The sequence below is a fragment of the Panulirus ornatus genome, chromosome 5, assembly GCF_036320965.1.
Source record: "Panulirus ornatus isolate Po-2019 chromosome 5, ASM3632096v1, whole genome shotgun sequence".
In the NCBI taxonomy this organism is placed as follows: Eukaryota; Metazoa; Arthropoda; class Malacostraca; order Decapoda; family Palinuridae; genus Panulirus; species Panulirus ornatus.
In genome coordinates this window covers 8,035,694-8,047,917 of record NC_092228.1, presented here as the reverse complement: position 1 = coordinate 8,047,917, position 12,224 = coordinate 8,035,694, and the positions used below count along the sequence as shown (strand labels likewise).

Sequence of the window (12,224 nt, the reverse complement as noted above, 5' to 3'; positions counted from 1 at the left end):
TACACTTGCTCTCTGCCAGTGCCTTGTTAAGGGTGAGGTATTAAAGGCTAAGAAGCAGCACTGGAGTTCTTTAGTTATGGAGACTCTTGTTGGAGTTCCAATTGGAACAGGCATCAGAGATACAGATACATAGATAGAGAGATTGTTCTCTGATTCTTGGATGATTCCTTTCATTTCATTAGATAAATCATTTTCCCTTTATGTAAACAAATATCCATTTTTCAGGGAACCAGAAAATTTATGTTTACTTAAGGGGTTAAAGATATATTTCATCATGCTGTTCCCCTATTTCCAAAACCAATTTTAATTGTACTGTGACAAGCTGTATTATTGCACTTTTCAGGTGCCTCCACTTAACTTCAAACTCATTTTGTTCTGTTCCATCAACATTTTTTATTTGTTTCTCATTGAACTTCTCTTGAAAGTTAAGTTTCACGCTTTCATTCCTTAACTTTTGTTTCTCACTGAACTTCTCTTGAGAGTTAAGTTTCATGCTTTCATTCCTTAACCTTTCAACTTTTATCTTCAGCACCTTTCTCTTTAATTTACATATCTCTTCTTAACTCTATAATCACATAACCCTCACACAGACCTCACATTATACACAATGCCTATCAGTTTTTCTCACCACATACACATCAATCACGTCTCTTCTGTATCTATACCACAAATATACAAGAACAGTCCTTTATCTTTAGTACATATTTGCAACACTTAGCTCAATTGGTGTACATATTCCATGCTTTCTTTCAACAGCCTCACTTGCATCTGGGATCCCATACCTATCAATCACCACTGCTCTCTCCTACTCATATGCTCACATAATAAGCTTCTCTACTGGATTAATTTTCTTAATTGATCTTTAACATAATTTCTAAAAGGAAACTTTAACCTTTCAGTCCTTACCCCTTAGTGTGTTGCATATGAATCCATTAGTCATTATAAAGATTAAACTCAAATGTTGTGACTATTACTTTACGTATATAAATGCAATCAATAAAAGATAAAAAGTGAAAAAATATGCTGATAAGCCATATGACATACAGGATTTATGCCAGTGTTTTATAGAAAAGGTAGACTAGAAAATTTCAACTGAAGACAAACTTACCGAATAGAGATCAGATGACACATCACTAGATGGGAATAGCACCTCCATGATGGCAAATATAAAGGGCAGCTCAACTTTGATGTGAAATTCTTGAATTAAAACTGCAAGATACTTGTACTGTGTAAAAAGCGGTGATGTCAGCCTCTGAACAATGCTCACTTCACAGAATGGTTTGGCAACTGGAATGATGAAAGATAACTATGAAAGCCAATTTGAAAGAAATAGTTTTCTAACAATGAATAAATCAAATAAAACATGTCTCATACTGTAATAAAAAGTCTTTTATGATAAATATGGCAATAACTGCCTTCTGTTCAATGTTCTTGCTTTCATCTACAGGAAAATAATACTATGCTCTTCTTGACTGTACAGACAATAGAACAGTTGGAACATCACCAAGTGTAAAATCCTCTCCCCATAATTTACAAATAAGAAATTACACAAGAGAATGGGAAGACAAAATTGGAAACAGAAGGATGGAATGAAAAAAAGTTTGAGCAAAATTTTCCCTATGCATATTAAAATGACACATCAAGGAAAATCAATGTCTCATTTATCTATTTATTCATCATCACCCTAGCACCAATTTCTAGAAAACAGTCCTGGTGTTACCCTGGACGTTTATACAGGTTCTTGTGCTACTTCAAGTAGCAGGCAGAACACAGAGGTAACTTACCAGTCTCCGCCATAACACCACGAGGAGGTGGAACTCGTGCTAGAACTACTGGAAACATAACATCTGACATCTGATTGTCAATCTGCAAATTGTTGACTTTAAGATGAATCTGTTTCTGATGAGGTGATGTTTTTAGCTGAGGAAAACAAAAGTACATAGATTAGGCCTCTTCTCTTCCTACATACGTCACTACAGATTAGACATGAGACTTTAGCAGTGTTATAATACCATATTTTGTGCACATCAGAACACTTTAAAATCAGTACAGAATTATCACCTACACTAAAAGCAATATATTCAATAGTCAATAGTATGCAAAATGCTTACCTAGACATGAGTTTACGGTTAGCTGATGAATTTACAGAAAGCATTGAGCTTTGTGCATATGAAAAGCATGTTTTGGAACTACTTGACCTTCATTTACGCATAACACCTATAAAACCATTTAAGCCATGAGGTTGACATGAGTGAGATAGCTATACACAACAAAAAAGACACAGTCTCACTTAGGGGACACATAAAAGTCTATTCTGAAATGTTCCCTGAAGGGAGGAGTGACAAAACTACTCAAAAACACAACCATAGTTGTACCTGTGTCCTGTTCCATTAAGTCTTTTCACCTCATTCTTCCATTTCACTCGCTTACGCTATCAGTTTCTAACCCTTAAAGGTCACCGTAAAGTTATCTAACCCCTTTGAGGATAAGTGGGTTGGACATGCAAGGGTGAAGAAGTGCGAGTAGGATTAGTGTCTGGTTGGGGTTTTCACCCCAAAGAGATATGAATACATATACCTTATTTCATACTTATTTGTATTACCCTTGCCAATGAGGTAGGATCAGGAACGAAGAAAAGGCTTCATTTGCTCAAATCCACTCTCTAGTGTTCATGTGTAATGCACTGAAACCACAGCCCCCTATCCACAACCAGGCTTCAAACACCTTTCCAAGGTTTCCCCTAAACACTTCATATGCCTTGGTTCAGCTCACTGACAGCACATCATCCCCTGTTTCCATCATTCTAATTCACTCTGTCCCATGCACACCCTACACCTTCCTGCATGTTCAAGTCCAAAAAAAAATTCCAAATCTCTTCCACTCCATCCTTCCATCTCCGATTTGGTTTCCTCTTTCTCCTTTTCTGATACATATACTCTCTTTGACAACCTCTCATCACCAATTCTCTCAACATGTCCAAACCATACCATGGAACCCTCTGCAGTCTCTCAACCATACTCTCTTCACCAAACCTTCAGTCTTCCTAATCATTACTCTCTCATACCTCTCATTTCTTACTTATTCAACCCTCCTCACACCATATATTTTCCTTAAAATTTCATTTCCATCACATTCACGCTCTTTTGTACATTCGTATCTCAAGCCCTTGCCTCGCACCCATACATCATAGCTCAAACATGCCCATCTTTGACCTTCCAGATAGTGGCTTCTCTTTCCATACGTTCCTCAATGCACCCTTGACCTTCACTTATCCACCCAATGACTCATTCAGACTTGTCTATTCCTAAGTATCTAAAACAGTTCATTTCCTCCAAGTTTTCTCTATTCAAGCTTACACCCCAATTATTCTGACTCTCTGCACTGCTAAACCTAATAACCTTGCTTTTATTCATATTTACTCTCAACTCTCTCATTTCACACAGTCTCCCAAATTCAGAAACCAAATTCTGCAGTTTCTCACTCCCATCTGCCACCAGAGCCATGTCACCAGCAAACAGTAATTAACTGACCTAAGCCTCCCCAACTCTGAAAGATTACAGATCTGTCCCCTTCCCCAAATTTTCTCTTACCACCCCATCAATAAACATATTAAACATCCATTGTGACATCACACATCCCTGCCTTGGACCTACCTTCACCTGGAACCACCTACCCTCCTCTCTACCCAGTTACATATGTGCCTTACTCAAGGACAAGCAAGTTTGACTGAATTGTCAGGTAGTTTGTTACCAGTAGCTGGGAAGGCTACCATCTAACAGAGTACGATTAACTTATATCTAGCCATGAGTCAATATGTCATCAGATATGGGAGTATTCATATCATCTTGGCTTGTAAATGATAACTGCTCACTGAAAAGATATCCACAGTCAAAAAATCCAATCACCAATCCTATTGATTCAGTGGTCCCTTTTATCAGCTCATGTCTCAGGCCATTGTTTATGAAGCTTAAAGTAGGTTTTCTCAAGAGAAACTGTACATTTGCTTCAAACTGTCTAGATAGGAATGGACATAGGCTTAAAAATAGATAATACAGTCTCACTACTTTCCTTCTTTCAGATTTTACAGCACTGTCACATCATATCTACCTTATCTAGGATCATACATATTACTGATACCTTTGCCTCATTCACATCACTGACACACAGTATACCTCAAAGTATTCCTTCCACCTCTCAACCATTTTTCTTTTAATATAACAATTCCCTTGGGAAAAGTATGTAAAATAAAACATCACATGAAAGAAAAAATGTACAACTATATACAGCTAAACATTTTGAATTCTGATAATGAAAGCCTTGAGGAGCATATATGTGAAAAAAATTTTAAGACATTGCTTAGAGAGATAATAAACGATGAATCATTATAAATGTACCTGGAACCATATGCCTGGTTGGAAAGTTCGACGGATTTTTCGGTTGAATGGCTTGCTAACACTCCAAGTAACATAGTCAACCTGTTGGATCACAATTATCAGAGTCAGCAAAGTCCAAGAATTATCACTTGTTTACAAGCAACAATTATGCTTCACAATGCGAGAGATCAACTGACCTTATACATCAAAATAAAGATACAGTATTCTTTTATCTTATATCTCCTACTGATGATTTTTTCTTTGATTTCATTCAACTTTTATAAAAGACCTACTTACCGGTCTGCTTTACAATCTTAAACTGCACACTAACTTAAAAACAGAGTTACTTACTATTCTTGATATCATTTGAATGTCTGCAGCTCTAAACAGTTACCTCACTTGCTCTAAACACAGTTACCTCACTTGCTCTAAGCACACAGAGCTCCCTTACTAAGTCATACTTCATTTTATAAAAATCTTATTTCTTACAAAGCATGTAACTGGTTATTCTATTTATATAAAAGTCAAACCGTGTTTTTAAACAGTATGTTTATCTTCATGAGTAAAGTTGTACATGATAAGGCCTGGCATAGGGCTCTGATCTCCGAGCTCACCTCTGTTGGTTTTCCAGCTTTTAAACTAATCTCTGCTCTCTTATCTCTTGCTTTCTCTTTGGCCACTCCATTTCTGCAACTGATGATGGGTCAACCACTCAATTTTCCTTTCAACAGCAATATTCCTTATGGTTCCGTCCTGTCACCTATTCTTGTTTTCTATTCATCAACAAACTTCTCAATCCATAACAAAAATCATGTATATGCTAATGGGTGAAATCTGCATTAGTCCAGTTCTTTCATATGTGTTTCATCTTTTCATGCATTAACTATGTCCCATCTCACCACAACTACTTCTTTAACCCCTTGACTGATATGGGGGGCAATCAATGTATATGGCAAGCAACAGTGTTACAGTATGGATGTTGATCAAATTGTAAATGATCTTCTCTACTTCTATTCCTATTCACTCTGAAGCTGATGATTCCACCTTACATACTTCAACTCACTTTCCTCCATTTACTTCTTCTCTTTCTTGTACTGAAGTAACTAAAATTCAATATCTCCCTATATCCCAAAAGCAAGGGTGCTGTACAGGTGCTATAATTACAGAGTCCACGAAAAAAAAAAGGCAGGGGACCTCCCCAATATCATCAAAGGTACAAAAGCATATAACACTTTCAGAGTGAACTCATCGTACATTTGGTAGCCAAGACTAGTGTTTCTAATGGTGTGAGCACCAGCAACCATCCTCAGGGTGCCTCAGGATACCTTGAGGGAAGGATGTTCTTTCTTTAAACTACCATGCTGCCACATGATTTTGGGATACTAACTTCTGCACACAGTCTTTCTTCCACCTATGCTTCAAGGAGGAAAAAACCTAGAATTTTCATCTGGAAGCAAGAAAATGCAGATACATGTGAGACTTTTAGGCACCCTGGGCATTCAAAATGCATGATCAGGTGGCTGCTTCCTGCAACACCTAATCAGTGCTTCACCTCATTTAGATCAAGACCCTAAAATACTTCAAGACCCTTGCCCATTCCATGCCCACATATCTGCAGATGGTAATAATGGCAGGAGAGATGACATAGGAACTACAAAATGTATGAGGAGGCAAAAGTATTTTGCAGATACTATATTTGTCTTTTAAGCAGCAATTCTATATCTACAGGGATTTTATTAGCCCTAGTATGGAGCACAATTCACAGATTTGGAGTGGCTTATCATAGAGCTCTCTCCTAACTTGAGTAGAATCAAAAGCTTTTCATTGGATAAATTTTCCTGGCAGCACCTCTCTTTAACCATCCTTTTCTGTAAATTGTGATGTTGCTACTTTCTCTCTGTTTTACAGTTATCGTTTTTGGTCACTGTTTATGTGAGCTACTGCTTCCCACATGTTTTGTGTGAAGATCAGTCACTTTCAGATTGGCAGTTATGTTACCTCCTCCTTCCTATGGACAAAGAAACTGTAGAGTTTTCTTTTTCCTTTCCACTTCCTATAACCTTTCTACCTTTACAGTCAGGTCTATAAACATCTGCAGAGCCCTGATTAATTTCTACTATCTTCTCTCCTTCTATTTCTTTCAGCCAAGATGGCATTTGATTGAAGCATGTTTTGCCTGTATCATGTTGGTCACTATATGAAAAGAAAACATATGAATGGGTAATGCCTTTTGTTATTCATCATCCCAACAGCATTTTCTGATCTTCTATCTTCAGATATCATTGCTCTACTAATCTCCTCCCACAAAACTCTTATAAATCCAGTGCATACAAATATTCTGTTCTCTCTGAACTTTCATCCTGCTGTAATAAAACCTTCACCCAAAGTTCTAAATCAACAGTCAATTACCAAAGTGAGAAATACCAATGAAAATTTCAGCATGTACCATTTGGAGGGCTTCATGTGCTCCCACTGGAGTTGTAATTAAAAAGAGTTATTTCATATATAGATGCCAAAGAAATTATTTCAGAAGAAATACAACAAAAGCACTTTGTTGGTGAAGATGGTTAAAAAGAAGATTTTGGCATCAAATGAAGAATCAATTCAATATGCAAGAGTGCTTCTTATTCTTTCACTCTAAGCTCGCATATTAATGTAAAAGTTTATGTTTAATAACTATACATAGTATGAGGATGTGACGAATCAACTAAAAAGCTATACTCACATGATCAACACAATGGAAAATAGGAATCAAATATAACAAGCGGTGAATCAGTCTAGAGAATGATTTCTGTTTCTAAGAAGGTATGGGACTTTGTGTGCAAAGGAACATATATCAATGAATATCAGAAGCTGTAGCCGAAGCTTCCCAACTTACACATATAAAAATGGTTACCCTGCAAGCAGCAACTGATGGACCACATTCCTTTTAATATGCTTGCTTCTTCTATGAATCAACACAGCCATTTGATCCAATATTCTGGTATCCAGAAAATGCTGCATATCACTGACCTCAGTCCTCTTAATCATATCCCTAGCCCTTTTCTTTTTAAGTTACCACACTTGTTTTATCTAAAATAGTTAGAGAACAGCATATCTGCAGCTGATTGTAAACAATGGAACAATCAGGTAGAAATATATCCAACCCCCTTTGATTCCTCAGTCATATGAACCAATTCCATACTCATACCCACTTACATCTGGGTGAACTGGAGGATTATGTTCCAAGGCAGACTTAGGTAAGACTCAAGCCTGCAAACATAAGTTTAGTAGACATGCATTCAAACCACTTTGCCACATCTGCACACCTTACAGTATCTTTGCAAGACTAATATTGGAATTCAACACAAATTATTTTATCAGATGCAATAAACTGGACAACATTAAAGAAAACCCTAACTACACATTCAATAAATGCTTTAAATTGCTAATGAAGACCCACCTCCAATGAACGGCTGATGACAAAGTGGCTCTGGATGGAAGATACATCAGATATAGCTTTGACTTGAGCCTGATACAGCTGGTAACATCTCTCCAGTTGCTCTGTCTGAGCATGTGTGAAAGGACGGTATTTTTTTCCTTTCACCTTGCGGTGCTCCCACACAACTCCAGAGCTGGAGGTGTAATCAGATACAAATGGCTATTACATAATCACTAAGATTGAAAATGAGTATGGTGATATGTTCAGTAAATAACCATAAATGATATCCATGTACACTTTACATTTGCTCTGAACAAAGCTTGCAACTTTTCAGTCTTGCTCTAAAAACTAATCAGGAATGATCACACCATGAAGTAACAATGAAACGGTAAATTCACCAAATTAAGCCTGGGGTAGAATACCAATAAATCTTTATGTATATGAACACATCAATTAAGCTGTCATTCTAAACGTTAAGCTCTCCATCTGATAACAAGTTTAATTTTTGTGTCTACTTGCTGACGATAACACATCTAGATATCTTTCCATATTAAAACTTTTGAGGCCTCTGTGAATATGACTCTAGTGCTAAGAAATGGGTAAGGTACTTTTTATTGTTTTTGTGGAGGGTCATGTCACATAACTTTTGTTTTAGGATGTGACAGGATGAGGGAATTTTGTGTGCAGAGTAGTAATAGAGTGCTTAGGTCTAATAAAGCTCGTGATGTGGAGTGAGAGAGGGACATTTCAATGGAACTTGTTGCTGATCAGCTTTTGATGGTGTCTGGATAATGATGGCAGTAACGACACAGGACAGTAAAAGGAGGAAAAGTGTGGGGACTTGGGGAGATTCAGGACGTGTACTATGTGGCAAGTTTCCAGATCCTGGGAATATTGATGTGCAGCCTGGGATATCTGTGAGCACTGGATTGCATTTCAGCCTAAGTATTTTATATGGGAGTTTGATATATCACTTGAGCCAGTTGCAGAGAAGTTATTCAAGATCTCATATATGTTTTTAATATTAGCGGGTGGAGTCGGTGTAGTTTTTATGACTTCTGTGGTTGATCTGTGGCCAATTTCAAGAAATATCAGCTGAATGTTTAAGAGCGACAAAAAATCAACTGATGTGGATTGCAATAACTGAAGAGTATATCATTTCATTTACTGTGGAGAGCCATTCAAGGTTTAAATGTAGAATGGTTACAGGAAGACAGAAAGACAAAAGGAAGAAAGTGCCACACCTTCACAGTTTTCGGGAGAAAAGGAAGCATTAAATGGTCAATCCTTGCGTAAAAGGTCTCCACGAAGAAACTATACAAGAAATTAGCCAGTTATGTCCAGCATGTCCAGCTTTAGGAGTAGGGACATAAGCCAACAGCTCATGAAAGCAGTGGCTGAAATAATATCTGAAGAACAAAGAGAGGGCAGCAGCATCATAGTGGACAAAAAGGAGTGGTTGAAGTGAAGTGATAGCAGGAAAATCAAGAATACAGTAGGCTTTTTGACTCCAGTCTGGCTCTAAGGAATGGCAGAAGAGAGCCATTCCAGATATGAGAGCAATACCTTTACTAGAGCACAAAAGATCCCTAACACAACCTAAGGGCTCAAGTAAAAAATTTAATAAGCAATGTATGTAAACGTAAGTGTTCAGCACCCTTATAAATATGCTTGTGACACTTTTCAGAAGTCAAAATAAACAGCAGAGACTGGGTACCAACTCACCTGGCTAGACTCACATAGGTTACCTCTTTCCTGTTGATATCATCTACCATGGAAAGCCCAATGCTGTTAAGTGATAATGTTATGTCCTGGTGTATGCGTTCTAACCCCACAGCATGAATGGCAGTTGAAGAAATATTGATATCATCAGTAAACAGAAGACATCGTTGATTGTTGCTGAGGAACACCACCCAGTGGATTGTGTCATTTTCCATCTTGCCTTGGTCATCCTTTCAAAAAAAAAAAAAAAAAAAAATGAAGTGAAGTGACATCCATAATCAAGGGAATCAGAAAATGGCATTAGGATGTTATGCTTCTGATTAAAATATCAGTGCTGATATTCTAGGCAGAAATGACAAGAAACTAAAATGGATGATAAACTATCATTTCATCTCTCACTTTAACCATATTAGGTCTATCTATCTATCTGCTATCATAAATTAAATCTTTAATTCCATGGGGAGTGTCAGGTAATGATGCCCCTTAAATTGCTCATTCAAATCATCAACCCTTGGATAATGAACTGACTCTCTTACTCAACTGCCTTTTAGTTTTTCACTTTGCACATTAATTACATAAGTGAAATCAGTCTCAAGTCACACCACCTCTACAGAGAAATTCCAAATCATTCCTCAAGTATTCTTGCCTGAAATAACTCGAGCCTTGATTCTCTCACTACAACTATCCATCTCTTTCACAGTCTATGTCTCCTCTTCATACCTTCAACTTTAATGCTACTTAACATCCAGACCAACCTATCATCTACCAAATGTTATACATAACCATACTAACCAAATAAACTTTCCTCCACAAGCCTTTCTAGGGATTTTTTCACTCACACATATTCTAAATCATTCTTTAATCTGGCCTCCATAAATCTGGGAGTCACAAACACAAATTAGAGACTGTAAATGCACTCCTTCATGCACATTATACCTTTAATTTTTTCGTTTCACCTACAATATTTCTCCCTTAGAAGACATTAATCTCAAATTCTAATTTTCCACCACTTTTCTAACTGAGCCTTACTCCCAGATACCTGAACTCATTCACTGTTTCTAGTCCTTCACCATTCAAACAGATATTCATTATATGTGACATCCAATTAAAAAAAAATCAATATGCAAATTATTTCAGGATTTACTGGACAAATACGGTATAGGTGTCAGAAAAGGATGGGGAAAGGAGGAGGGGAGACTGAATTGGAATTGGAATGATGAAGTGAAAGAGGTTTTATGCATTTAAGCCTTGAACATGCTGGAAGGTGCAAAGCATGCAAGATACAGAGTGAATTAGAGAGATGCGATATACTGGGTGCAAAGTGCTGTCAATGGGCTGAACCCAGGTACAAGATGCAGTCATAGGAAACTGCAGAAAGATAGGAGGCTCTGATTTCAGTGCACTGTACATGACAGCTAGAGAGTGAACGTGAGTGATAGGGCCAATCTTTGTCAGTTCTTGGCAAAACCTCAATTCATGCAAAAAATGGCAAATGTGTGTAAAAAAAAATCAAATATAGCAAAGAGGTAATGTAACTTTGTTATGTCTCAGGCATTATTTTATACTACACATACTATTGCATTACATTTTTTCTGTGTGCTTCTACTCATTTACCTACAGACAAGTGTATTTCACAAGAGTAAATGAACATGTAATCATCACAGAAATTATGATAGTAATAATTTGCTTGATACAACAGGATAAGTGAAAATACTTGAGCAATTGCTTATTATTCTAAAACTAATCAAATTTTCATTAGTTGGATGTTTTATGCTTAGATGTCTATATCGTTTTTCCTGCTATGGCGGAAGAATGTTGGAGATATCTATGGATAAGTGGCATTGTTAAACACTGGGAATTCAAATAAGGGTGGGAATCATTAAATAGTCACTTGACATTATTAGCAGTTAGACCACTCACAAGTAATTAACTGATAAATAAAAACATATACTAACAAGTAGTGGTGATGTGAGAAGGAGATGGAATGAGTATTTTGAAGGTTTGTTGAATGTGTCTGATGACAGAGTGGCAGATATAGGGTGTTTGGGTCGAGGTGGTGTGCAAAGTGAGAGGGTTAGGGAAAATGATTTGGTAAACAGAGAGGAGGTAGTAAAAGCTTTGCGGAAGATGAAAGCCGGCAAGGCAGCAGGTTTGGATGGTATTGCAGTGGAATTTATTAAAAAAGGGGGTGACTGTATTGTTGACTGGTTGGTAAGGTTATTTAATGTATGTATGACTCATGGTGAGGTGCCTGAGGATTGGCGGAATGCGTGCATAGTGCCATTGTACAAAGGCAAAGGGGATAAGAGTGAGTGCTCAAATTACAGAGGTATAAGTTTGTTGAGTATTCCTGGTAAATTATATGGGAGAGTATTGATTGAGAGGGTGAAGGCATGTACAGAGCATCAGATTGGGGAAGAGCAGTGTGGTTTCAGAAGTGGTAGAGGATGTGTGGATCAGGTGTTTGCTTTGAAGAATGTATGCGAGAAATACTTAGAAAAGCAAATGGATTTGTATGTAGCATTTATGGATCTGGAGAAGGCACATGATAGAGTTGATAGAGATGCTCTGTGGAAGGTATTAAGAATATATGGTGTGGGAGGAAAGTTGTTAGAAGCAGCGAAAAGTTTTTATCGAGGATGTAAGGCATGTGTACGTGTAGGAAGAGAGGAAAGTGATTGGTTCTCAGTGAATGTAGGTTTGCGGCA

General features: G+C 37.3%; 1 protein-coding gene across 1 annotated transcript in view; it reads right to left on the bottom strand.

Moving 5' to 3' along the window:
• The window catches only part of Vps13 (vacuolar protein sorting 13C), a 162,948-nt gene that overhangs the window by 20,995 nt on the left and 129,729 nt on the right, over window positions 1–12,224 (bottom strand). The window contains exons 53-57 of the mRNA XM_071660546.1: window positions 9,520–9,746; window positions 7,816–7,987; window positions 4,395–4,475; window positions 1,785–1,920; window positions 1,109–1,287 (exon numbers count right to left, since the gene is read on the bottom strand). Of these exons, the coding sequence (XP_071516647.1) occupies window positions 1,109–1,287; window positions 1,785–1,920; window positions 4,395–4,475; window positions 7,816–7,987; window positions 9,520–9,746 (795 nt within the window). The remainder of the gene's footprint in view (window positions 1–1,108; window positions 1,288–1,784; window positions 1,921–4,394; window positions 4,476–7,815; window positions 7,988–9,519; window positions 9,747–12,224) is intronic.